The sequence below is a fragment of the Filicampus tigris genome, chromosome 7 (assembly GCF_054856515.1).
Source record: "Filicampus tigris isolate MCC_2025a chromosome 7, RoL_Ftig_1.0, whole genome shotgun sequence".
In the NCBI taxonomy this organism is placed as follows: domain Eukaryota; kingdom Metazoa; phylum Chordata; class Actinopteri; order Syngnathiformes; family Syngnathidae; genus Filicampus; species Filicampus tigris.
In genome coordinates, this window is record NC_141223.1 from 2,331,408 (window position 1) to 2,359,374 (window position 27,967).

Below are 27,967 nucleotides of genomic sequence, written 5' to 3' on the forward strand. Positions count from 1 at the left end.
CATTTTTAAGATTTTTAACCCTTTAAATTTCAGGTTGATTATTTGGTTATTGCTTTCTATATCATAAATAGTAGGGCAGAAGAAGAAGATGATTGGATTACTTGGATTTACATAAACCCCGGGGGGCATCAAAATGGTGCCCTCGGGCAGAAAGTACCTTGTGGTGCCTGTTTAAAAATAGATCACTGCAGAAAGAATAAAGAAAAAAAATTAATTTAAATAAAGTCTTGCATATTGATATTTATCTGTTTCCGACCTTGTTAAATTATTGTTGGTAATCTTTGTGAGAAATAAATAACGTGATGCGTGACTTCACAGAGATAAATATCATTCATTTACTCATTCACTGCCGGACATTTTCAGACTCTATTTTACCCTAACGCTTGAAAAAAATGTGAAAACATACATACAAATCGTGTATTCACTATAGAAGAAGTCATTTTGCAAAACGTCGGCTGCACTGTGTTCAGCTTTGAAGCAAGAAGTCGAGTCGAGGGACCGAAGAGGAAGTCAGGTCTGTTTTGATTTTGTGGGGAGTGTTTGCATCATCACCTCTCATCCTGCTGACCTCAAGGGGGGAGTTTTCAGGAGTTAAGAGGAGTCATTGTTATGATTCATTTGTCGTTTTCCGCCCACCATCTGGTTTCCATCAGCCGTCGTTAGGCGGGAATGTGCAAAGGTTTTCCTCCAAGGATGCTTGCTCATTCGCTTTTTATGGCTTTCCCCCCTTCAGCTGTCCTTCTCTACTCTCCATCCAAAAGTTCCATCGCTTCAGCCACAACCTGAAAGATTTGAATCGCGCAGAAAAGCAATTAGAGCTTCGTATTTAAAGCTGACGAATGCCTTTGGAAAACACAAGAATAATCTGCACTCAGCATAATTGCCGAAGTCATTTTCAATTTACCGTTACCAAATGAAAAGAAAAAAAGCAATGACAACAACAATATGCTTACTGAAATGATAAGAATCGTTATTAGGCAAGAGCTTGCTGATGAGCTGATGATTTGAATCAGGTGTGTTGGAGGAGGCAGACGTCTAAAACGGGCTTAAAAGTGGCTCTTGAGTCAAGAGTATTTTGGGACACGAAATCTCAACGTGGGAATCTTTAATACTGCACAAGTGCACATGGCTTGTTTACAAGACTTCACATTTTAAATCATCCGAGAGACTGTTTACATGCAATGATAGATGCTGCTGTTTTGGTTTACGACGGAGTTCAGAACGGCTCAGGAGTTAATTAACGTTTATTTGTGAAATCGTCTATTACTGATTATCTAGTTAAAAGTAATTACCTTTTTTTTTTACCCCTGGCGCTGAACATTGAGATGAATAAGGATAAACGGAAATGCTTGAGTTTTCATTGATAGCACAATTTCTGGGCCACTTTTTGTGTCATTTCAAGCTAAAAGATATCCAGTCAACAAATATCAAATTGACAGTAATCAACTTTAGCTGCTGAGTCACAACACAAGGCGGTTTCATGCTGTCAAAATCTGAATACGGGCCCCCTCTAGTGTGAAAGGTTGGACTTACATAAATCAGAGTTTCAACAAAACTTGACCCTTTTCTTCTTTCTTTCTTTCTTTCTTCTTCATTCAGATAGCTTAATATACTATCAATTAAAGGTTAACAGCTAATTTCATCGTGGGTTTGCTTGTTGAAGGCGTAAATCATTCATGTAAGTACAATAATGCATCTTGGGGCAGTAGTACACCCAGTTGGTTGCAACCTTTTATAGAATAGTTTGAATAAATATTTAACAAGCTGCTGTGTACACCAGAAGAATGACAAATCCTTAAAAAATGTAGTACTATATATATATATATATATATATATTTATATAACTCGCCCGGTTTTTAACATATGGCAGGGACTGCAGATGGGAAGTAGCCGTTGGCTAATTCTGGCATATTTACATGTAAATGTTCATTAATATGCACTGTCCCTTTTCAATAAATAAATGACAAAAATACCAAAAGGACAGAAAAAGGGAGTTCATCAATGAAGTAATGTTCAAATGAAAAGCAAACTCACTGAACATGTTTTATTTATCATTGGCAATAAATAGCACGAAAATCATAACAAGTACAGTACTAGAAATGGGCCGTGTTTAAAGTTGTCAATCCCTTCTTTTTGTAATACATTTAAAAAAAAAAAAAGAATACAAATGTTTCATATACAAGAGCGTGCAGACCTTTTCGCACTATCACATTATCCTCTACAGTACAAATACTGAGCGAGACAGGCAAACTTGCTGTGAAACAGAACAAATGATGAACCAAAAGAATAAATATAAATACCATCACAATGATGGGGAATCTCGAGTTGTCTGTGTCCAGCACTGTTGCAAATAAACATTTTCATTTTGCTACTACGCCACCTGCTATGGATTTCCATTTCCCTACGGATGCATTTGCATCTCGTCGGCAACCTCAGCAGCCCAGAATAAAGTTGGTTCTCAGGACACGTATGACCTTCCTTGCCGTGTAACTGTACTCATACATCGTGTGCTCATGGAAGAAATACAAGAATCCTGGAAAAAAAAAAGACAATAAAAAAAAAAATACTACTTTGAAATTTCACTTGAGATTGAAATTGAGTGACAGGGAAAAGTAAGTTGCTTACCGTAGTGATAAACTGCAGCATCAACCTCGTCGTCCATTCCGGGAAAATCTTTCTCTATGGATCGCGGGTAGCCTCTATCCATGGTGCCGCTTGCTTCATCATAACTGGGAGTTCAAAAAAAAAAAAAAAAGTGAGGAATGATTCACACAGATTAGAAATACGAAATTTAAAATAAAGACAATGTCACAGTGGCAGTATTCTCTATGCATGTGTATGTACATATATATATATATATTAGGGTAGTTTTTGCATCAAACAAAATAAAAAAATAAAACATTACTATGAGCTAGCATACGGTAATTGTCACATACACTACCTCCAATACTCCTCTTTGTGAAAGAGGAGCGTTTTCCCCGTGTCTTTGATGTAAACGGCCGCATCCAGTTTCCTCACACTCTTGGGAAGTCCGAGTTTGTGGATGTATTTTGGATAACCGTCCACAAGGTTGTAGCCATTCAAAGCCCACATGCGGATCCCTGCCGAACACACAGCGAGATTTTGCTTCAAATATACTCTATGTATATCTTTTTTTTTTTTTTTTTTAAATCCTAATGTGTTGAAAATGTTAACCCACCGCTAAAAATGATGACCTGGTCCTTCTCTGGGTTCTCATAGGCTGCATCCACCTTGTTGGGGATTGACGGCCACGTGGACTTGATCAGTGTCAGCTCGGGTTCGTGCATTTGAGGGTGAAGACGCCAGTAGAATCTGCAACGTCAAACAATCGGCAAGAATTTGGTAAAATTGGATATTCATATTATATTTGACCAACTTGACCTGGGCTCACTTGTCTTTGAAGATGATGGTTTCTCCTCTGAGTTCCGTAGCCGCATCAAAGCTCAAAGTGGGGTCACATTTTTTGGGGGCGTCTGGCTTTGGCTTGACTTTCTTGTGATCTGGGTTTGGGCCTGCATTTTCGAGAAAAAAAAAAAAAAAAAAAAAAAAAAAAATCTCAATATTTGATCAAAAAAGACAAAGCAAGCAACCTTGGGTTTTTGTCACGCGTGATTGATTTGGTAGTCGTCACCATATAGCGCCTGGATGCCTTTAACGTCATCCTCGGCAAGCGGGTACCCCGTCGCGTAGGAATAGATGGGGTACATGAGGGCGCCCGAGTCTGTGGAGTGCGACATACCGAGCGCGTGGCCCAGCTCATGTGCTGCCACGATGAACAGGTTGTAGGCTGCGAGGAGAACATTCATCCATTTGTCATCGTCTTTCTTTTCACGAAATGCCAACTCGACTTCAAAGGCAGTTTAATGACCTGACGAATCTTTGCTCCAGTGCTCGTCCTCGTCGAAGTGCGTGTCCCCTCCGATGCCTTGGCCCGGCGGGTAAGCGTGAGCCAGCAGCCCGTTCGGACCGTCGAAAGGGTTGTGGTCGCCATGTTCTGTGTGGCGCGGTTACAGACGTGTTGGGATTAAATGTGTCAATCGATCAACATTCATTTCACTCATTCACTGCCGTTATTTGTCTTTTCACACTGCAGCCATTCGATCACAGGGACTTACTTGAGATATTTTTGACAAACGTTAGGGTGAAAGAGAGTCTGGCACTGAACGATTTAAGCGTTATTCTGGCTTTCGCTAGTAAATTCGGATGAATGTGACATTTTTGGGGTGAGTACCTTTCCTCCCAAAGCTGATCATAATGTCAGCGGTGCCAGAGTACCGCTTCTTAAAGGTCAGCGGCGTCACATCAGACCACACATTGAGCGCTGCGCGGATGGCTCGGTCCACGTCGGACTTCCTCAAATCCGGTGTGTAATTTACAATCCTGAAACCGTTACGAAATGAATGACGGATCAGAAAAAAAACAACAACAAAACAAACAAAAAAACCCAAAAACGTTTCTACACATTTACGTCTCCGGAAGCATACCTGAAAGTCACAAAGTTATTTTTCCATTTGAGGTGCCGAGGGAAGTGGTTATATTCGCCAACGTCCGGGACGCCGCATCTCGCCTGAGTCATCAAGTCTAAAGTGTTGTCATCCAGACTGCCGGTCACCTGCACGGGAGGCGAAAAGACACAAACACGGCTCCAGTAAATCCACCTGTCCATTTTCGATACTCGTTATCCCGTTCAGTATCGCAGGTGAGCTGGAGCAGCGGACTTTGGGAAGGCTGCCCCCTCAACCGGTTGCTCATCGAGAGCGACAAGCATTCACACTCACAACTGGAGGAAAAGTGAACCTCGGCTACCTGCTATCATGCTAAAAACAAAAAATTGGACGTGCTGTTTGCCCAAAAGTTATTTGCTAAAACGAGTCATTTTCATCACGCGTATTCCACTTTCGTAATCATTTTTGAACAATATGCACGTCCCGTAAATTGGTGTCCACCCTGTCATGATGGGACAACTGCTCTTTGAGAAACACTTTGACACCATCGGCGACTAGGCAACCGGCATTTTGTCTTTCATCAATCAAGGCTGAAACAAATATTTACATTTATGTTTTTTCACAAGATTGCTGGATTTTGTCAAACCTTAGCGTGTCCACTCTGTCGCGCTAAAATGTCAACTGATATGAAGACCTCCCAAAAAAAAAAAACGGAAATTGTTCATTTGTTAAACAGCGAGTACGCGTTCGGCTCGCTGACTGGATCGTGCTGCTAAGTGGAGGTCCACAACATGCTCATCGTGAGCTAACGTCAGCCGGAATGATCACACCCGCCCCCCGTCGGCGCACTCACATATTTGGTTGTTTGCACGTCCAGTTAATTCGCCGCAAAAATAAAACGAGCGAACGTGGCCAGTGGAAGTCTCGAAAAATGCGATACGGACTCAGATACTCACTTCAAGGTTGAAGAACCTCTGCATTTCCTTCAGCTTGGACTTAAAGTCCCCTGCTGTCCTCTTCTGGCTTTGCAGACCTACGGGAAGGTCATAAAAGCGTCGAAGGTACATCTGCGTATGACAAAAGAGGCGATGAATGTATTGACGACGACGGGGGGGGGGGGGGGGGGGGGGGGGGGGGGGGCTCATCCAGCCTGGGCTCTTACCTCAGCTCGCAGCCGCTCGTCTTTTTGCGTGGCGAGCAAAGGCCCGGCCAGAGAGGAGTGAGTGGCCAGTGGCAGCAGCAGCCAAAATAACATGGTGGCTGTCTACAAGTCATTGATACTGTGCGTCTGGAAGGGGGGTATTTATAATGCTCGACCTCCTCTTTTTTTTTTTTTTTTTTTTTTTCCCTTAAATGATCCAAGTGATTCATGTAAAAGCACCTCGCCACTTCCTCCTAAGTGACGAGAAGGCGCTCGTGTTTGTCTGAGCGCCTGCTTCTGAAGTGCCAAACACACTTGGCAAATGTCAGTGTGGCAAAAAAAAAATAAATAAATAAAATGCCGATGTTGCATTTCATGATGGGACGCAGGCGATATGCGGCAGCGTCACAAATAAACACATTTTTTTTGTTGGGTTAACAAAAAAAAAAGAAAAAAAAAAGATGTACGTATGGGAATGATAAGCTGATGAGTTTATTACTCAATCAGACAGCTGCAGTTGACATTACAAAAAAGAATATGTGTAAATCATCACTCTGATTCTGCCGTCTACACGTCAGCGATTCCCATCCGGGGTGCTGATGGGAAAATTTCCATTCCATGAGCATTATTTCTTATTCATCAGGGAAAGATCTTTGCCCATCTGTCTATGCCAGTGATGTATAGTGACAAGCAGAACAACTTTCTCCCTTGGAAGGTGCAATAAACCTGTGTTAGCACCTGTTTATATTCACACAACATAATATATGGTCGCTGTCCTGTGAAAAACACTTATGTCCAATTTTGGGAACGTTTGAAATAAATGTTCACGTTAATGCGATGTCTGTAACGCGGAAACACCGTTCCTGTAAAAATAAGAAAATTGAAAAAAACGGACATGCATGTTTTTCACAGGAGAGCGATGAGATATACATATATAAAATCGGGATATACATAAAAAAAATCGTCTTTTGTGGGAGAGATCTTTGAAGGAAATGGCACATTTAAACTTCATTCAAACGTGTTTAAGTTTGTGTAGAGTCTCCTTGAATCGTTTCCCACATAAAGTATCGGATATTGTATTGCGTCGTCTTTTGTGGAGAGATGCACACCCCGAATACTGTGTGTGTGTGTGTGTGTGTGTGTATATATATATATACATATACAAACATATAGTGATGTTTCAAGATATCATTTTCTAGATGAATCTAATCAACGCACTTTTCGATTAATCGACTCAATTAATCGGGGGGGAGTCGATTTTAAATCGATTTTCGATGAATCCTTACATCCTTAATATGCATATAATCCAGGATGGCGCGAATGTTTGCACATACCTAAATACTGTTGCGCATCACAGCGGGTTTGGAGCGGGTTTGTGTGCAGTAGCATCACATGCGAGCAAAGTACCTTATAGGTGACGTTGCATGAAAATCGAAGTAAATATGAGAACCTTCCAAGTTACACGGCTTCCTTTTTTGGAATCAAAAACACGCATGTTAGGTCAGTTGAAGACAAAGTGCAAATTGCGCACTGCGATTGGCCGGCGGCAATGCACTTCAATGGACTCCTGCTACTTATTACACATTATTTGGAGGCTGAAGAGTTTTTATTAAATGGCTTAAAGCAGGTTTCTAGGTTTGTCAATGATTATTCTATGGTGCCAATGACAGCAAAGCGAAGTCCAGGTCTGGCGGTGCCGTAAATGTACATTTTGCGATGGAAGCGTTCCGAGTACAAATGTTCAGAAACGAACACATGAATGTTTCTATTTGACGGCTCCTTGATGCCTGTTTCCGTTAAAAAAAAACAAAAAAAAAAAACAATCTTGGCTGAGTGCTGCCCCAACTGATGAATTTGTCAAGATATGATCGAGCCAGCTGGCTTCCGTCCACGAAAAGATGCTGAAAAGATGCTAAACGCGAGGACACCCTGTCGAGGTACCAAGTGTACCGTATGTTCAGTGCTCAAAAAGATTTGTGTTCAAGTTCAGCAAAGTGCTCGGATGACCTGAATGCGACTCATCCGGATTGACTGGAATTTTTTAATTTTGGGTGGAAATATCCCATTCAACATCGGATGCTACCATCTGCACCCGTCCTGATATCACGTAGTAAACAAATGCTGTATCCACACTTTGGTTTCATGTTTTGGAGCGACATGGCTGCTTGCGCGGGACGATGCGGACCGTTGTGACTCATTGAGGGGAAGTTGGCCGTCGAGGGGAATTTGGACCGTATTTTAAAATGGGCCCTGACAAACACGCACATGTTCTGCATGTGTGCGTGTGACCCGTTTTCTGCAACCCCCGGATGACATGATTGCAGATCTGAGGGTCAGTAACAGTTACATTATTAACACCGCGCCTAGCAAGCATTAGAATCTTTTTCTGTGTTTACGAGCATAAAACATCTCAAGTGTTCAGTTCACATCAAAAAAAAAAAAAGAAAAAAAAAAAAATCAAAGCACATCAACTTTTATATATAAATATATTAAAGGTATACATGAGTGCTTTCCAGTACATCTTACAAGTTACAAAAACACTTAATATTCCATAAATCACTTCTTTGGCATTGTGGCATTTTACTTTCGGGTGAAATGTGACCAGCTTCACCGGAATACGTTTTTGTCATTTGGAGCAAACCAAATTGACTCACACCTGATTTTAAAGGTCTTGGTGAGTGTTTTTCAGATGTCCTCTTAAGACACGAAAACAATATGAGTTCCACGGCATAATGTCTTTTTAAACGGGAAAAAAAAAACGAGATGATAATAAAGTCAAAGCAATGTAAAAGATTACAACACGCAGTGCCCCCATCCAACCAAAAAACAGCTCAGGTCAAAGCTAAAGAAAAAAAAAAAAAAGTCAACTCAGACCTTATTCATATCATGATGATTGCTTTTCATAATTATGTTTTCATAAGAAGGGTCAACATGACTTGTAACGAGCCCAAGAATCCATTTTTTCCACACCTCATATCTCAAAGCCCCTGCAGTATAAATAATATCAAAAACTTTCCATAATGTTGTCCGTACCTCCTCGAGTGACGTCAAGTGATGCTACAAAGTTGATTTATGTATTTGCTGCTGACTGGTTGCTGAGGTCTGCAAAGCCAGAGTTGTGTTTTTATAGTGCGTCACTTCTCGTCTGCATATTTTGGAATTGTTTATTTGCTCGGTCCCCGTGGCCGAAATGTGCCGAGCTCCTGAAATTTCCACTCAGCCTCAGCTTTTCTATAGCGGTGACGTCGACGCATGAAACGCCGTTTCCCATACGTCCTTCACTTGACCCCTCGCCGTTCTCTCAACTCCTTGAAAACGCCCAAGCGTGTGTCGCGCGCGCGTGCGCGCGCGCCCCCGCGTTTGCTGTAGAAAATGATCACCCGCCCCGCTGTGTCAGATAAGAGCGATGCCGTAAGAGCGATTCTCTTCATGCTGCCCGGAAGATGTTTCGTGACAGTCAATCGGGTAAAGATTTCTCTGCCGTTGTTGCACACGAGCCAGATTCCACAGAGGAGTCATGTATAAAAAATAAATAGATAAAAAAAAGTCACCACTTTGTTTCTGGCTAAAGTTTTGAAACATGGATTCGTTTTGTGAGCAGTACAATGAAGGTGTCCCGTGATCATCCAATGTTTGACATTCCATCCGCAAAGTAAGTTTTAAGATGATCTCTTTAAACTGCCCCAGCTCACTGGTGAACCCAAAAAAATAATTTTTTTTTTGAAAAACTCACGCTGGATGGATGTTAACATGTATTTGTAGAAGTAGTAGGCTATTTATTTTGATTATTGGCTTAATCCTGGAGGAGAATTAGCAAAAAATTAATTTGTTAGGACAGTGACATGGATTGCCGAGGTTTCATTTTCCAGCTGCTAATGCACCTGAATCACTGGTCTGTACCAAAAATGAAATATACCGGTACATAAAAAAGAAAGAATAAATAAAACCATCAGTTGGACTCTGTGGTAATTCCCTCTTAAAGCAGAAGTCAACCAAAACATTTTTTTTCACAAGAATATGTTCTATGCAGGGCCACTAGTTGAAACACGGCATTCTGATTAATAGGAAATATGAGTTAAGCGGCAAAATCCATCCGTTTATAGCCATCTCTGGGGGCGGCCATTTTGTCACTTCTGTCGACTGAAGATGACATCACAATTGCTCAGGGCTCAGGTAACGACCAATCACGGCTCACCTGTTTTCTGAAGCTGCGCTATGATTGGTCGTTATCTGAGCACTGAGGGTGTGTGATGTCATTTTCAGTTGACAGAAGACAAAATGGCCGCCCCCGGAGATGGCTAAAAACGAGTGGTTTAACACTTATTCCACAAATGCAATATTTACCAGAATGCATTGTTTCAACTAGTGGGCCTGCTGGGAACATACTCATGAAAAAAATGTTTGGGTGGACCTCCGCTTTAACTATACTGTAGAATGCAATAGACCAATTCATGTTTGGAATTGTGCCAAAAGTTTGTTTGGCGCCAGTGGCATGCAAAGATGACATTACAATAAGTCATTCAAGTCATGTACTCTGTTTTCTCAAACATTCTACATGCACGACTTTTGTGCCATCGGCACGAATGCCACTCGGAAGGAGGTGTGACGTCACGGCGAACCGTCTCCAGCAGGAAGTTGTACAGTACTGTAATCTTGAACGTTGAATAGAATGGCGCACGGAACAAAATGCAATAACCAATTGAAAACTCACCACAAGAGGGCAGCAGAGATCCAGAGGTGAAAGTGACTGCAGTCTTCTGCGCCCACCTTAGCTGCAGGAGAAAGAACATCTGTCATGAATATTACAGTAGTGACATAAATGCCACATGAGCTCAGTCGTGAAAAATATCATGAAAACACAAATCTGTACTTTTTCTCACCGAGTTGATTATTGGTCAATATCAACACAGCACAGCGACCGTGTGAAAGAAATCAACTACTTTAACAACATGGCAGTGCATTATTACTCGCTTAAAGTGAAGTCAACCCAAACATATATTTTTTTAAAGAATATGATCCGAGCGGGCCCACCAGTTGAAACACAGCATTCTAACATTGCGTTTGTGGAATATGAGTTAAGCAACAAAATCCACTCATTTTTAGCCATCTCCGGGGGCGGCCATTTTGTCACTTCTATCGACTGAAAATGACAACATAGATAATTCCCAATCATAGCTCAACTTCAGAAAACGGGTGAGCCGTGATTGGTCGTTATCTGAGCCCTGCGGGTCTGTGATGTCATCTTCAGTCGACAGAAAGGGGAAAAAAATGGCCGCCCCTTGAGATGACTAAAAAGTGCATTTTGCTGCTTTATTCACGTTTTATGTTAATCAGAATGCCTTGTTTCAACTTGTGGGACTGCATAGAAGATATTCTTGCATAAAATATGTTTGGGTTGACTTCCACTGTAAGGCAGAGTGAAATTGGAAATTTAACAATACATTTAAACTGAAATGAAATGAAATTGAACTAACAACCACCTAAAGCAGCGGCCTTCAATCCTGTTCCTCGAGGGCCCGCTGTCCTGCCTGTTTTCCATCCCTCCCCGCTGCAACACACACACACACACACACACACACACACCTGATCCAAATGATGTGGATCGTTATCAAGCTTCTGGAGACTTTGATGATTATCTGATCATTTGAATCAGGTGTGTTGCAGCAGGGAGAGATGGAAAACAGGCAGGACAGCGGGCCCCCAAGGAACAGGATTGAAGACCCCTGCACTATGCCATGTGGTGAAGCACCGAGGTGAGGATATTCTCTGTTGAGGAGTAGAGATGGGAAATTCAAAACCACGCCGCGGTTTGTCTCGAGCCACAGGTGCTTCTAATCAACTGCTCACATTAATGATCCCAAGCATGTGCGCGTAACAAAATGACCATTGAGTGAGTTCTTCTCATTTCATACAGCTGTGGAATTCTTGGGTTATGTTAAGTTTAGAAAATGTGGGGTTTTATTTTTTGTTCAACTACCGTGCCGCTAAAAAATGAATTGCACTTTTACGCTTCACTTGACTTGACTGCATTTTGTGCGCTCCCGCCGTGAAACCAGAATGACAGAAATTCCTCCTGAAGGAATGCGGGGCTTAAATTGTCCTTGGGAGGAATGTTAATAGTCCTATAAAGGCCCACAATAACCCATCAACCTTAATTGTGGACTCAAGTTATGATGGCACCGCCCAAGTCTGCCCGGGGGAAAAAAAAAAAAAAAATGCCCATAATGTCATCTTTCTCGTGAGATAAGGTTTCAGACTAGGCTCAGGATGGGATTATTTTGGGGGAACCTCCTCAGTCTGTGGGAATCATCCGGGCGGTTGTGTTGCAAAAGATTACGCTCAAAGTGCACATTAATCCTAATAAAGTTCCATAATTTCATAGAACACTACAAAGGCCCAGTTTTGTTTTGTACACTTTGACACAAAATCGGTTCTTATAAAATACCAAACCTATTACCATGATTTAAAAAAAAAAAAAAAAAAATCAACATCTTAAACTATGTCTTGAGTTTTTACTGGTAACAGTATCCTTGAAAAAAATATCACGGCTCAGATTGAGAAAACAGGTCAGCCGTGATTGGTCGTTGTGAGCAGTTGTGATGTCATTTTCAGAAGACAAAATGGCCGCCCCAACGATGGCTAAAAACGAGTGCAATTTGCTGCTTAACTTATATTCCACAAAGGCAAAATGAATCAGAATTGTTGACTTTCGCTTTAGGGCAGAGTGAAATTGGAAATTTAACAAAGTTCTTGGAATTCCCACGGAGACTTCAGGTCTTCGGGTTCATAAAGCGGTTTGGTTTCAGAACCACAACCAAACAAACTAAAGCAGTTTTTGCTGTCTATGCTTTTGTGTAACCAACTTCCTGAACATTTGAGATCTCCTCAAACTTTATTGGCCACTTCTTCACAATTCCAAAATATGATTTCCTGTTTTCACCATCTTGCTTCGATTTTTACGAATTTAACTCCAATAATCTACACAATTTTTCATTTTCATTTCCTTCTGCTTTTATCTTGTCGTTTTTCTTCATTTGAACCTTTTCGTGTAATCGTGTTTCGACTCATTATTTCATTTGCCTTTGTGAACCATTACGGACTTGTGTTGTGCACGAATTGCGCTACACGAATAAACGTGGGTCAAAATGTGTCCTAAAGTGCATATGTACTCTACATCAGACAACTGCAACTATTTACATTTGACAGCCGCCTGTCGAAATAAAAAGTGACATGATGTTCTGCCATCTGAATACGGCTTAAATGTCACGCCTTTGCTCCCCTTGGCTTCTCGCCGCCCGCCAACTCCTCCCTTTGCCGCCAGTAAGATCTGAGGCCGGGCGAGTCCGCAAAGAGTTTAAAAGCCTCATTAAGCGCGAGTGGCATCTCTGTGTGCTCCAATGAACGTCATGGCGCTCTCCATCTGGCTCTTGCTCTCGCTCATAGTCGCCCCGGCCCCGGCGGCGCCCGCGTCCGTGGCCAAGGGAGCCGCCTCTCCTTCCCCGACCGCACGCGCCGACTTGAAAACGGCCACAGTAAGTGGAGGAAAGATTCATGTGACAGGACTGCATGGGATTTAGCCTGAAATGGCGTCTCTTTTGGCAATGGCAAAACCCGGGGGTGTTTTTTGTGAAATCACTTGCAAACCAAGGGACGTAGGAGAGGTATGTCAATACAGTTCTCTTGAAATTCTTTCCCCCCCCCCCCCCCACACTTGGACTCATTCTTTCACTTTACTTTTAATCTTTTCACGCAGTCTGCCCGAAGAGACCATTTGTTAAAAATCACGACCGCCTTTGTTTTTGTGGTGTGGCTTAATTGAAGGCCAATATCACCTACGTTTTTTTTTTTTTTTTTTAAGGATACCACAATGACATTTACAGCGCTTGATCAGCCCTAAAAAAAAAAAAGGCATCAACACTTTTCCACCAGAGTGGAATGGAAACATATTGATGTGAATAATACAATGACGCATTGAGATTCCACCAAGTGACCCGACTTACAAGTTTTTTGAGATACGAGTCGTTTTCCGGCCGATTTTTTACTTTGACTTGGGAGCCGAATATGAGCCCTGTAAGGAGAAATCAAACTCGATTAATGTTGTGTATTCAACTAAATCACTGACAAAAAAAAAAAAAAAAAAAGAACGTGCTAGCGTAATGCTAACAGACAATGCAAAGTGGCATAGACGTGCTAACAAACAGCAACTATGTGGCGATTTTATCACGCATTAAGCAACTGATACGTGAAAACAAGTGGTGCATCAACACACGTTGACAGACAATATAAAAACATTCACAGGAACATACTCTTCATCTTAGTTTGCTGAGTCACTTACAGTCGTTGTGAAACTCTTCTTCATTTTGTGTCTGCATGACTTTTACTGCCACCCGTGGCCAATTCACACACACTGGGAATGGCTTACTCATGATGCACAAAACTGTTATTTACCTATCATTTAATAATGGTTGTATTTTATGTTTTCATTAAGTGCAATGTTGTAGTATGCTAGTTGCATTTCTAAAAATACATTGCCAACCTTTTTGCTCTTTTTTTTTGCGGTGACGCCGGAATGGACAATTGTCATTTCCATTCATTTCAGTCTGGAAAGGCCATTTTTAGATACGGCTGTCATGAATAGAATGAATTGAACTCGCATCTTAAGATACCAACGTACCTCGCCATAAGCAGGATTCTCCTTATTTTCTCACATTTCATGTACACAGCTGTGCAGGTACCGCCTATTGAAATGTCAGTTGAGTGTACACAACATGAGATGGACGACTGCTTTGCATATTTCCGCATGTCATTTTACGGTAGGAATACCTCAAGCGCTACTACGAGCTGCGAGCGGATCCTGTGGAACGGCGGAAGCAGAGCGGCCTCTCCTTTGCGTCCAAGCTGAAAGACATGCAGACGTTCTTCGGGCTCAACGCGACAGGAAGGCTGGACGGCGACACGCTGCAGGTCATGAGGAGGCCCCGCTGCGGGATTCCAGATTCCCAAGAGGACAGCAGTCATATCCAAGCCGGGGCACGATGGAACAGCAAGGTCATCACCTACAGGTGAGAAGTGATTCCTTTGCTTGAGAATTTCGCTTTTGATTGGGTGGATAAATACCTTGATGAAACCCGTACGCTATGGTGTAAAGAGGGCACTTTACAGTAGAAGCTCCTCATATTCTTTTTAGGGTGTTGAATTATTTTAATAGTCGCCCGGGAGGCTGTAATATACGATACAATTGTTTTTATGTGAATTATAATCAGGAGAACTTTTCACTTCAGTGGCACCGATCCCAGGCGTCCAATTCAAATAAAAAAAAAAAAAAGCATCCATTTGAAAGTGGAAGTCAACCCAAAGGTTTTTTTTTCCCCCAGAATATGTTTTATTCAGGCCCACTAGTTGAAATACATTCGGATTAATATTGCGTTTGTGGAATATGAGTTAAGCAGCAAAATGTACCCACTTTTAGCCATCTCAGGGGGCGGCCATTTTGTCTCTTCTGTCGACTGAAAATGACATCACGGTTGTTCGGGGCTTAGATAACGACCAATCAGGGCTCACCTGTTTTCTGAAGCTGAGCCAAGATTGGTCGTTATCTGAGCCCCGAACAACCGTGATGTCATCTTCAGTCGACAGAAGTGACAAAATGGCCGCCCCCTGAGCTAGCTAAAAACGGGTGGATTCCTCGGATTCCACAAACACAATATTAACCAGAATGCCTCGTTTCAACTAGTGGGCCAACATATTCTGGATACAAATATGTTTGGGTTGTCCTCACCTTTAAACACGTTTCCCAAAAACGGAACTTTATAATCCGCTTGAGAGGAGGATTCATTACAAAGCCAAGTTTTGTTCCTTTTTTTCTGTGACAAAAGTGGCAACTTTGCAAAAATGACCGCCTGACGGCGTTAACGCTTTCAAATACGGGAAAAAAAAAACGCCAACTGTGAAAAATCATAGCGAATAAATATTTGATTCCGTTTCTAAATTGTCCAAAGCTGCGAACCAGTTTGTGACGGGCCGTCGTGCCGGCGATGCAATGAAGATTTTGTCATGTTTCAGCATCGGCAGGCACACCGGAGACGTGCCCGGCAGCACCGTCCGCTCGGCGCTCAAGTCGGCGCTCGGCGTTTGGGCCGGAGCCAGCGGTCGGACGTTTGTCCGCTCGCGCAGCCCAAACGCTGACATCACGGTGGACTTTGCCACTCTGGGTGGGTTTCCTCTCCTTTGAGCGCTCCAACAGGAATGAGGCTTTTCGCCTTCACCGGGATGCACTTTAGATGACGCCAAGTGAAAACAGCGATTGTCTCTTCGAGTGAAAAAAAGAGTATGATTAAATCTGCCGGGCCCAAGCATGAGAAAGCGACGTGAGCCGTTTTGTGTTTGATCGTTGGGCCAGAAATGCTCACTCGATTTCCATGGAACCTTTGAGACACATACCGGGCAAGGAGCCCGTACATTTTTCTGTATTTTCCTTTTCATCATTTGATGGAAGCGGTCCTCTGTGTCTAATCTTAACGTCTTCCGCCGTTCCGCATGAACCAAGGAGTCGCCGGCCAGTTAGGAAACTTTTAGATGTACTGCCAAACAAAAAACACACGGCGCTTTGTTTTTGGCTTTTTTTGTTGCCGTTGTTGTTGTTTGAATTCTAATGTCGTCCTGCGTCGAGGAGGATGGATTGTGATCTCTTTTCTTGGCGACGCGCTCCTCCACTACAGAATCAAAAACGACACGGTCCTGGCGTCGGACGATTTTTTTCCCGCCGTGAATCGTCCGATTCCTGGCTTTTTGTGTTTTGCGCGTGTCTTTGAATTGTCATCCATTGCCTCGCTCTTGTCAGCGTGCACACCGATGATGGCGGTAAAAAGCCACAAGGCAGTTGGACACAAACAAATATGACTTCATCGCACACACGCGTACTTTTGTGAACACGATGGGGACCTATTTTTATGCCCGGTTGCAAGTCGGGCGCAAAGTGCAGTCCAACTGTGCTCATGGGTGGAGTAAGTTTTCTTTCTTGTGGCGTTTTCGTAGACGGGGTGCAGTTAGAAATGAGCGTTTGCGCTGTTGTGAGACTGAACACAGCTGACTTGATTGCCGGCCAATCGAAGCTTCATTCCCTCTAAATTCAGCGCAGGACAGGCGTGTGGTCTGGTTTTGAAAGAACTGAAAAAATAATAATAATAATCTCCACTCGCGGATGTTGTAAAATGGGCACTTGGAGACCGCCTTCAGCCCTCAATCATGAGTTCGTGTGTGACCACCCCAACACACACACACACACACACACACACACACACACACACACACACACACCAGTTGTGCCGCAATACGGGGTTTGCCTTTAAAAATATATGAACTCAGTCACTGCCATTGACGGATTTATTTGTCTTTTCGCAGTCCAGCCGTTCAATCCCAGTCATTTTTTTTATTTAAAAAATTTTTTTCAAACCTTACTTTAAAAGAGCGTCTGAAAATGTCTGGCTTCGAATGAGTTAAAGATGATAATAATAATAATACATTCAATGAATTGATTTCTACGATTCAGAGGGTTCGATACAAGCTGATGTCCGTACCAAATACGACGACATCCACCATATATCAGCAGAGCGCAGAATCTGTCTGCCAATGCCCGAATGCGTTATACCACCTGCGCCACGACTTAGACCTGCTTTCACTTGGTCTAAAGTCTAGTATGAAACTAGTCTAGTCCAGTTTTTTAACGCCGAGTGCACGTGGGCTGCCGACATAAATAGAGCCTAAGGTGTGTCGGAAAGGTTCCAGGACCAGTATCGCAGAAGATATAATTGACAACTCAAAGGGGGCCGGACGATCAACCAGAACATCTACAAAGACATTCTGCAGCATTCGCTTCATTCAGTGTGCGAGAAGAGGCCAACGATATTACCGCGCTCGAGCAACTTTGTGGCAGAGAAGGCTGGGAAAGTGCGTTAGACTCCAGAAAGATGACTTCAAAGGGTAAAACTTGTCGTTCGGGTTTGAAATATATCTTTCGGGTCTGCGGTCCTGGAACTATTCTGACACCTCTCCCTTGGTGGGGGGGGGGTCTGCGCTCTATTGAGTACTCCCTTACATCTTTGTTCTGGATTACATCATGAAGAACACGGTGATTCATATCCATTTGACGGACCCGGTGGCTCGCTGGCTCATGCTTTTGGTCCAGGACAGGACGGCGCGGGAGAAATGCACTTTGATGATGACGAGCGCTGGACAGCAACAGGCACATCGGGTTGGTTCTTCTCATTTTTAACCCCCCAGAAGGCAAGAGCGGCTTTCATCCGACAACGCGACAATCGGTTCCATATCGTTCTTCCCCGTGCAGGATTGAATCTTTTCGTGGTGGCCGCGCATGGACTTGGCCACGTGTTGGGTCTAAAGCACTCCAGGAAACCGGCATCACTGATGCACCCCACGTACAAGGCCTACCACTCGGGGGACAACCTCCTTTCCAGACAGGATGTCGCCAATATCAACGCACTTTACCGTAAAGTCATCTAAGATCTTGGGAGACATTTATAATCCTCAATCCTGTGCCTCAAACGTGTGCTCATGTGTGTCAGGTCCGCTCCAAACTGGCCCGGACTACCTTTCAAGACCGTTCCCTCGACTCGTAGCAAACAGATGTGCTCCTGGTGTGACATTCGACGCCGTCTCCACGATCGGGGATGCCACTCTCTTTTTCAAAGGCAGGTGCGTTGATGATGATTTTTTTTTTTTTTTTTTTGTGCTCGCTCATTACGGTTCAGCCTTTAACTGAGCGCATTGTTCCCATCCAGATACCTTTGGATGAAACACAATCAGGCGCACGATATCAAAGAAGGTCCAATCAGCAACTTTATGCCTAAGATAGAAAGCGGCGTTGATGCCGCCTTCTGGGTGCCGCGCAGGTCTACCGTTTACCTCATTCATGGTAACTCTCTTTTAGGCTTATGGAGTGAAAAGTTTTCACTGCGCATTTTGTATGAATTTGATGCCATATTTTGTGACAGAATCAACGTTCTGGACGGTGAAAGGCTCCATCGTGAAAGGAAAGCCCAGAGCTCTGTACCACTTTGGCTTTCCTGCCTGGGTGCACGACGTGGATGCCGCGGTGCACATCGCCAGAACAGGACGCACCCTCTTCTTCATGCATGACATTTATTGGAGGTACAACATACACGCCAGACTACATATTTGGTTCTTTTGAGGTTATTTTAGATGGCCTTTTAAAGGGGGAAAGTCAACCCAAAAATGGTCTTCACAAGAATATGTTCTATGCAGCCCCACTCGTCTAGACGTGACATTCTGATTAAAGCAGCGCAGGGCAAGAAATCGACCTTAATTAAAAAAAAAAAACAAAAAACATTTTCACAACTCTTTTGATGAAACATTGACTTACAAGTACAGTAGTTGAATGGGAGTTCATGCCCGTGAGGGGGTCTGTATCATTTTTACTAACACAAAGCAACTTTGAGGAGGATGGGATCAGCCATGGCACACAAAAAAAAAATACAAATGTCCTGAATTGCTTTACGGCCTACTCACTTCCTCCTTTCGCTATAAGGACGGCTCAGGATTTCACGACCTACGCGCTGGCAAATGTGGTTGATTTTTGTCAAAACACTACCGTTTTTGTCCACATGGCGCCGCCATAATCAACAAAAACTGACATGTGACACAGTGTTGCTTTAATAATGCCTTTGTGGAATAAGAGTTGAGCAGTAAAATCCAGCCGTTTTTCGCCATTTCGGGGAGCAGCCATTTTGTCACTTGCTGCTTTTTGAAGTTGAGCCCTGATTGGGCGTTACCTGAACCCTGAGCAACTGTGATGTCATTTTAAGTGGACAGAAGTGACAAAGTGCAAATAGACATTAGACAGACATCATCATTATTTGTAGAATTTAAAACCGATTTTTTGTATTCACAAGGCTTCCCACATTTTTTATGTGACATCCAGATTGGATCGTTATTTGTTTGATTTAATCATTTAAAAAAAAAAAAAAAGTTTTCCTAATAAGGTGCTGTGTTCTCAATATCTAAGAAAAAAAATGAATGAAACTCATTTTGGAATAAGGCTGTCACATAAAAATGTAGGAAAAGTCAATCGCTGTGAATACTTTCCGAACGGAACCGCAGTTGCAACCTCAAAGGTCCCAACTTGGTTTTTGGACTCATAACTATTTCTCAATTACTGATGCAGCTTCAATGACAACAGAAGAGTGATGGACTTTGGTTACCCAAAGTACATCAGCGAGGACTTTCCTGGACTCAACTCAACAATAAATGCAGCCGTTCATAAAGCAGGTAAGCGCTAGTTATTATCACCCACAGTAAACATGAACAAACAGTGTATACCGCGCAACCCCCTTGGCTATTTGAACGGCTAACTAGCGGCTGACTGCCCAGTGCCCCTAAACTCTGTCTTACACTTTTATTTATATACTGTAAAGGGGAGGTCAAAACAAACATTTTTCTTCCAGAATACGTTCTATTCAGGCCCACTGGTTGAAACACGGCATTCGGATTAATATTGCGTTTGTGGAATATAGGTTAAGCAGCAAAAATGCACCCACTTTTAGCCATCTCAGGGGGCGGCCATTTTGTCACTTCTGTCGACTGACGATGACATCGATGACATCATGGCTCAGTTTCGGAAAACAGGTGAGCCATGATTGGTCATTATCTGAGACCTGAGCAACTCTGATGTCATCTTCAGTCAACAGAAGTGACAAAATGGCCGCCCCCTGAGCTAGCTAAAAACGGGAGGGTATCCACAAACGCAATATTAATCAGAATGCCGTCTTTAGACTAGTGGGCCTGCATAGAACATATTCTGGAAAAAAAATATGTTTGGGATGAACTCGTATTGAAAACTGCACTAAAATCTACTTAGTGAGCTGCAATAAATATCAAATACTCAATAAAGAGAAAAATCGTCTCTGTCCTGTGACAAAGACTTTTTTTCCATTTTTTTTTTTTTACTTTGACATGAATGGTGTTTCCCTGTTACAAAATTAAAACATTTTCCAAAATTGGACATAAGTGTTTGTCACAGGACAGAGACAATCTGCAATCCTCTGGCTTTAGAGCGGCCATCATTTGTCAGTATGATCACCAACGATAAACCACATTCAATAAAAACCATCGCATAAGTCATTTTTAACCCCCCCCCCCCATTTTAGGTTTCATCTACTTCTTTGTTGGACCAGAAGTCTACAAGTACGACTACGCCAACAAGCACATTGCTGGAGTGGAGAGGGCAAATACCTGGCTTGGCTGTTGATGCTCAGCACGATTCTTCGCATGAGAAACACTCTTCTTCTTCGCTTCTTGACCTGCAGTCAGTAAAAATAAAGGATTGCCATTTAAACCCGAGAATGTGTCTGGTTCGCGTCCAAAAGCGGAGTAACAAATTCCTCACATAGTTGGGTCGTCACTTTTCACATCGATGCCGTTTAGGAGCGAGGAACATATGGCCGAACATATTTAGCCGGCGTGGTAATGAGCACTCTGCAAGACTCTCTTGAGCCTGACCAGCTTGGCAAAAGCGAGGCCATGTTCTGTCGTCGCGTCTTCATTTTACACGCCGAAGCGAGCCGCGTCGCAGTTCAAGCCGACCGAGTTGGCAGACGTCCTGCGGTATGTTGCTGCTCTTTCGCGGCATCCCGAAATGCTGTGACATGGTGGAGCTTTTCCAGATTGTTGGCAGTAAAGCCGTGTTGGCTCCGTCCAAGAAAATGGCCGCGCACGAGCGACAATGGGAAGGATTGACGATGCCTCCATGAGACAGTTTTATCGGCGCAACCTCGTTATTACGTACGTGCCGCAGTCTGGACTTGAATTTGTTCCATCTGAAAATGCTGTCAAATACGTCGCGCATTCACTATCTCCAGATTTATTTCAGTGGGTCCAAATAACGCAATGCAATGCTGGACTTCACTCCGAGTCTATTTACCAAAGCAGCTGGACTATGTTTTTTCTCTATCAAAGGTTATCATCAAGGTGAAGAGACCGCTGTTCACAACAAAAATATGGCAGCGGTCTTTGTGACAAATCACTCTAAAAAACGGTTGGGTTACAAAAAACACAATTTTGGGCGTTAAGAAAATGGACCGATCCACGAATTGGGTCAATTTGACCCACGTCCTTGTGTTGTTTTGCAGAAAACAACCGAAAAATGGTAGTTTTGTACAAAACAACCTGAGAAATTGGGATGTTTTGTACAAAACAACACAAGAACGCAGGTCAAATTGACCCAATTCGTGAATCGGTCTATTTTTGACCCCCAAATTGTGTTATTTTTAACCTAACTGTTTTTAATAAAAGTGAAGAGACCGCTGTTCACAGCAAAAATATGGCAGCGGTCTTTGTGACAAATCACTCTAAAAACAGTTGGGTTACAAATAAGACAATTTGGCGTAAAAAAAATGGACCGATCCACTACTTGGGTCAAGTTGACCCAACTTTCTGTGTTGTTTTTTTGCAGAAAACAACCCAAAAATGGTAGTTTTATGCAAAACGACCTGAGAAATTGGGATGTTTTGTACAAAACAACACAAGAACGTGGGTCAAATTGACCCATTTTTGACCCCAAATTGTGTTATTTTCAACCCAACTGTTTTTAGAATGTAACTTGCCAAATTTTCAACTGTTTCACGGCACTCACAAGCAAGAGTCCGCCGTATGTTTATTACTGATTCGGATGAATAAATGTGATGGAGTGCATCGTGTAGGCCAGTCGAGTTGAACACAGCGGCAGTATATTGCTCAATTCATATTGATTCTTTGTTATTGAGTAATCGGAGGAGGCCCCGAGTCCACCACTGCACTGCGGGGTTGTCTTCACGTTATTGACGAGAACACCACCGAGGACGCGGCAACCTCTGGGGGTATCGGCTTAGTGGAAAAGAGAGTAGTAAGAGGAGAAACATGATGCTGGGAGCAGCTTTATGGATGCCGTTGCTGGCTGTGGGGTTTTTGGCAGTGAGCCACGCAGCACCCACCATCGCCCCGACCATCTCACCAGAGGACAACCACCTGGCAGAGGTAATACGCAACCATGCAGATATAAACTCCCGAAACTAGGAGTTATTAGAAATAAGTTGTGTAAAACATTCCTCCACTCTGATCCCCCCCCCATGGAATATTTCTTGCAAAAAAGACCAAGCAAATGTTTGTACTTAAATGCCTTCAATGTGTCTTGCTTTGCGTTAGCAATACATCTCTCAGTTCTACATCGATGTCGGGACCAGAAACGCTACAAGAAAAAGCCTCATGAGGAGCAACTTTAGCGAGGATCTGGAATCCATGCAGGCTTTTTTCGGCTTGGAGGTAAAAAAAAAAAAAAAACAAAACCAAAAAAAACCCACCATGGACACAATCCTGCTGGAACGTATTCATTGGCGAAAAGTTGCTGCGTTGGGGCATAAATGAGACTTTTGCCTTTCATGCGTGAATATGGGCTAACAGGTGACGGGGGTCTTGAACAAGGAGACGGTGGAGGTCATGAAAGCTCCCAGGTGCGGCGTGTCGGACCTCAGCCGCTACGGACACTTTGCTGGGAAACCCAAATGGAACAAGAGACTAATAACTTACAGGTGAAGCGTGATGATGGCTAATATTCACACTAAGCCCGAGCTTGGCTAGTGGCAATGTGGAAAAAGTGGTGTGGCGTTCCCAAAACAGGCTAATTAATTTCCAAGCAGCTTCATTGACCAAGATACTGTACTGACACCATTTTTCGTGCCCAGCTTCAGTTTAGCGCAAAGCGCCGTGTAACTGTGTATGGGTGGGATTCTTTCTTTTGGGATTTTTGGAGATGGGCACAGTTGCGCTGACTTGCTTACCGGCCAATGGAAGCGGTTCGTCTCATTACCTTTAAATTTAGTTTTGGAGCGGCGCGCGGTCCACATGGCAAAAGTATGAACAGACTGGCTGGAGTCTGGATCGACGTGCGCAAAGTACGTTTATAAGGAACTACAAGAAGATATCCACTTGCGGATGATGTAAAGTTGGCACAATTGTTGCCCGTTGCTCATTGGGCAGAGGTGGGCATTCTACTCAATCTTGCCGGTCCGTCATTCGCCAGCGGCCAGGGTACCCGTCCGTCATGCGCCAGTCCGTCATTTTCCGTGACAAACTGAATTGTAATCATCAGTCCGTCAGGCAAGCCGTCAGTTAGTCCGTAAGACGTCCGTTGGTCGGTCACTCGGTCCCTCACAAAAACAGCGGAAAAACGGGTTAGTGATGCATACACTGATGGATGAAAACCCACTTCCGTCATTTTTATAAGGTGGCCCGTCATTTGTTAATCGTCAGCAAAACGGGCGTCTATCACTCACGGACGTAGTTAGTGACGATTACACTGATGGATGGAAACCCATTTCCGTCATTTTTATAAGGTGTCCCGTCATTTGTCAATCATCAGAAAAACGGGCGTCCGTCACTAACGGACGTGGTTAGTGATGATTACACCGATGGATGAAAACCCACTTCCGTCATTTTTATAAGGTGTCCCGTCGTTTGTTAATCGTCAGCAAAACTTCAGGCGTCTATCACTCACGGATGTGTTTAGTGACGATTACATTGACGGATGAAAACCCACTTCCGTCATTTTTATAAGGTGTCCCGTCATTTGTCAATCATCAGAAAAACGGGCGTCCGTCACTAACGGACGTGGTTAGTGACGATTACACCGATGGATGAAAACCCACTTCCGTCATTTTTATAAGGTGGCCCGTCATTTGTTAATCGTCAGCAAAACGGGCGTCCGTCACTAACGGCCGTAGTTAGTTTCACCGATGGATGAAAACCCACTTCCGTCATTTTTATAAGGTGTCCCGTCATTTGTCAATCATCAGAAAAACGGGCGTCCGTCACTAACGGACGTGGTTAGTGACGATTACACCGATGGATGAAAACCCACTTCCGTCATTTTTATAAGGTGGCCCGTCATTTGTTAATCGTCAGCAAAACGGGCGTCCGTCACTAACGGCCGTAGTTAGTTTCACCGATGGATGAAAACCCACTTCCGTCATTTTTATAAGGTGTCCCGTCATTTGTCAATCATCAGAAAAACGGGCGTCCGTCACTAACGGACGTGGTTAGTGACGATTACACCGATGGATGAAAACCCACTTCCGTCATTTTTATAAGGTGTCCCGTCATTTGTCAATCATCAGAAAAACGGGCGTCCGTCACTAACGGACGTGGTTAGTGACGATTACACCGATGGATGGAAACCCACTTCCGTCGTTTTTATAAGGTGTCCCGTCATTTGTTAATCATCAGCAAAACGGGCGTCCGTCACTAACGGCCGTAGTTAGTTTCGCCGATGGATGAAAACCCACTTCCGTCATTTTTATAAGGTGTCCCGTCATTTGCCGTCTCTGACGGACTGACAGACCGGACCGTATGCCCACCTCTGTCATTGGGGATGGTTCAAATGCAGAGAACGAATTTGATGCATGTTGTACATGTGACAAAATAAAACAATCCTCCTCCTCCGACCTATTTGTTTGTTGCGTTTCCACGTGATTCGAACAGGATCACTCAGTACACTCCAGATCTGAGCCAGAGACAGGTGGATGAGACCATTGGTCAAGCCTTCCAGCTCTACAGTGACGTCATCCCACTGGACTTCAAGCAGATCTACAGCGGTACTGCGGACATCATGATCCTCTTTAAGGGTGGATGTAAGTCCGGACGCAAGAAAGGGTACCCACACACATTGACACGTGCTTTTGTAGTCCTCTCCGTTTTTCCGTAGATCACGGGGACTTTTATCCTTTTGACGGAGCCGGTGGAGTCTTAGCTCACGCTAACTCTCCCGGGAGGCAGCAGGGAGGGGACACGCACTTTGATGACGATGAACAATGGACGCTAAGTCAAAGAGGTGCCAAGTGGCAAAAACGGAGTCATCGTACGCCTTGGACTCGGCTAACTTCTCGTCGCCTGACTTGTCCTCGTTGGGTTCAGGTGTGAATCTGCTGCTGGTGGCCGCACACGAGTTCGGCCACGCTTTGGGATTGGACCATTCCAGGGACAGGCGTGCACTGATGTTCCCCACTTACCGGTACGTCAACACAAACGGCTACAGGCTGCCGGATGACGACAGGCGAGGGGTTCAAGCGCTCTATGGTGAGCTCAAGACAATTTAACCTCACCTCACATTTTAGATTTATTGTGCACTACCGGGAAGGCCTGCGCTTCAGTCGCTAGACGTTTGGATTGCTCTCCAACCCTCAGGTAGCCGCACACAAGAGCCCACAAAAGCCCCCAAACCCAATCCACCCCCTGAACCAGAGCCTGAGGATCCAACGGAAGACCCAGAAGACCCTCTCCCAAACCCACGTGATGAGCAGTGCAGCAACGATTTGGTTTTTGATGCCGCCGCATCCATCAGGGGAGACTTGTTCTTCTTCAAAAACGGGTACCTTGTGTTTTTTTTGTTTATTTCTCACCCCCATTCCGTTCGTATCGGATCAGAGTACTTCATCAATGTTCTTATATACCTCCCCAGATACTACTGGAGGAAGAGTACCACATTCCAAGAAATCCGTTTTACTAAAGTGAGCACAAAATGGTCACGGATCAACACGGTTGATGCTGCATATGAAGTCCCAAACAAAGATGCATTTTATCTCTTTGAAGGTAAAGGTCAGGCAAGTGTGCTTGCATTGTGACGATGTGAATATCTACCGCCCCTTTCTCTCCAGGTAATCAGTTTTGGGGCATAAGGGCCTATGCAAAGACACTGCTAGCAGGCTATCCAAAGTCGCTGACTACCCTGGGCCTGCCCGCCACTGTCACGAAGGTGGATGCAGCCGTTTACGTGGCAACGACTGGAAAAACGCTGCTTTTCGCCAACAGACAGTATTGGAGGTGAGGGAAAGTTGCTCAACACAATCCTTTCCTTGCCGGGGAACTTTTGATTTGGATTTCAAATCATTTTGTAGATTATATGTACGTTATACGTATATTGATTTTTTTTTTTTTTTTTGGGGGGTGGTTTATAGCGAGTTTTTAGTTTGACAGTACAGTATACACTTCACTTCTTGTATTGCCCTCAAATATGGGACAGGAGAGCCACAGTTGCCGATTGACTCGTCAGCTGTTTCTTGTACGCAAAGGAAAACACAAACACAACGAGAACACTCATGCAGGAGCTGCTGTCGACTAGAGATAGACCGGTGTGGTTTTTTTTTTTCAGGGACGATACCGATACAGATTATTAGTAGGCCGATGACCGATATTTGGAGCCGATATTCATTTTCAGTAAAAAGGAAAAAGGTTGGCGGCACAATCTAAAAAAAAAAAGAAAAAAGACTAAAACACTTTAATTTATTGAAACGTCTTTAAGCATTGTTTTTGTGTTTTATTAATACTATACATTTTTATAATTTTTTTTTTCAAACAAAAAGCTCAGGGAGCGCCCAGGATTGTCAGCATGTTTTAGAAAGCTTAAATGAAAACTTAAAAAACAGCTCCGTATATATTTGTACAGAAAATGAAGTCCTCCAAAATTTGATAGAAAAGGTAAACTTTCACATACCTTTGTTTTGATTCCAACAAAGCTTTAAATTGATTTATTATCAGCCATCAGATTTTTAAAAAAGGCCCATGCCGATATTCATCAAATCGCCGATAATCGGTCTATCCGCTCTGTCGACCGCAACTCATGCGCCGACACTTACTAAGTGGACGCCTTACACAGACTGGACCAAAAGAATGAGATTAGAATAGAAAAACGATATCTTAGCATAGAACATGAGAAACATCTTTCTTTCATTAGCTCTGTCCAAGAGATTTTGAAAGTAGATGAGCAGAAAGCGCTTGTGCTGTTAGTTTGCAACTTCTTGATCGTTTCGGACACTAGCGTTTCTTGTTTCAAAGGCGTTCTGACACTGTCTCTCTGCTCTCCCGCAGCTACGATGAGGCCAGGAACCAAATGGATTTTGGATACCCACGATCCATCGCCGGTGACTTTCCTGGCGTGGGTTCCAAAGTTGATGCCGTTTTTGAGAATTATGGTGAGGAACACGAAAACATGTTTTGATCCAGTCAGGGGTTGACCGCGCCTTGCCTTGAAAACATGATTACTTTTGGTTTAAAAGTGATGTATGGACAAATATACAGTATGTTGCGTAAAAGTGATTCTTCTCTCTCTTAGGGTACCTTTATTTCTCAGCCGGCCCGAGGCAGATGGAATACAACCCGTCGTATCGGACAGTGGTGCGAGTGCTGCTAAACTACGGCTGGCTCAATTGTTACTAAGAGTAAGAGCACTGCGTATACTTTTTTTTTCTTGCTGTTAGAAAACTGCGCAATAAATGATCTCCTTCTCAATGGCCGCTTCTGC

General features: G+C 43.5%; 3 protein-coding genes across 10 annotated transcripts; 2 read left to right on the top strand and 1 right to left on the bottom strand.

Moving 5' to 3' along the window:
• Positions 1 to 528: 528 nt before the first annotated feature.
• On the bottom strand, positions 529 to 21,502 carry mmp13b (matrix metallopeptidase 13b). 8 transcript variants are annotated; one of them, XR_015087470.1, is made up of 15 exons: positions 21,029 to 21,502; positions 20,875 to 20,942; positions 14,431 to 14,663; positions 10,319 to 10,379; positions 5,423 to 5,499; positions 4,506 to 4,633; positions 4,253 to 4,401; positions 3,890 to 4,015; positions 3,653 to 3,808; positions 3,413 to 3,533; positions 3,200 to 3,333; positions 2,942 to 3,101; positions 2,626 to 2,729; positions 2,301 to 2,533; positions 529 to 782 (listed from the first exon to the last, which is right to left on the bottom strand). XR_015087470.1 is itself a non-coding variant. In XM_086035868.1 (15 exons), the coding sequence occupies exons 5-15, from the start codon at positions 5,719 to 5,721 to the stop codon at positions 2,433 to 2,435; spliced, it is 1,383 nt and encodes a 460-aa protein (XP_085891994.1). In that variant the 5' UTR covers positions 5,722 to 9,084; positions 10,319 to 10,379; positions 13,608 to 13,675; positions 14,282 to 14,345; positions 14,431 to 14,576; the 3' UTR covers positions 2,031 to 2,432. The 8 variants fall into 8 exon arrangements, 7 of the variants coding, with proteins under 7 accessions (XP_085891994.1, XP_085891993.1, XP_085891995.1 ...); XM_086035868.1 differs by lacking the exons at positions 529 to 782; positions 20,875 to 20,942; positions 21,029 to 21,502 and adding exons at positions 5,629 to 9,084; positions 13,608 to 13,675; positions 14,282 to 14,345 and having other exon boundaries at positions 2,031 to 2,533; positions 5,423 to 5,533; positions 14,431 to 14,576; XM_086035867.1 differs by lacking the exon at positions 529 to 782 and having other exon boundaries at positions 2,031 to 2,533.
• On the top strand, positions 15,991 to 20,932 carry LOC147144385 (matrix metalloproteinase-20-like). The gene is made up of 7 exons (XM_086035884.1): positions 15,991 to 17,857; positions 17,951 to 18,112; positions 18,189 to 18,318; positions 18,405 to 18,538; positions 18,618 to 18,774; positions 19,808 to 19,911; positions 20,790 to 20,932. The coding sequence occupies exons 1-7, from the start codon at positions 17,812 to 17,814 to the stop codon at positions 20,888 to 20,890; spliced, it is 834 nt and encodes a 277-aa protein (XP_085892010.1). The 5' UTR covers positions 15,991 to 17,811; the 3' UTR covers positions 20,891 to 20,932.
• Positions 21,503 to 22,441: 939 nt separating the features above from the next.
• LOC147144386 (collagenase 3-like) lies at positions 22,442 to 27,954 on the top strand. The gene is made up of 11 exons (XM_086035875.1): positions 22,442 to 22,653; positions 22,822 to 22,938; positions 23,077 to 23,204; positions 25,153 to 25,301; positions 25,376 to 25,501; positions 25,585 to 25,746; positions 25,855 to 26,038; positions 26,129 to 26,259; positions 26,325 to 26,490; positions 27,535 to 27,638; positions 27,779 to 27,954. The coding sequence occupies exons 1-11, from the start codon at positions 22,537 to 22,539 to the stop codon at positions 27,880 to 27,882; spliced, it is 1,488 nt and encodes a 495-aa protein (XP_085892001.1). The 5' UTR covers positions 22,442 to 22,536; the 3' UTR covers positions 27,883 to 27,954.
• The last annotated feature ends 13 nt before the right edge of the window (positions 27,955 to 27,967 follow it).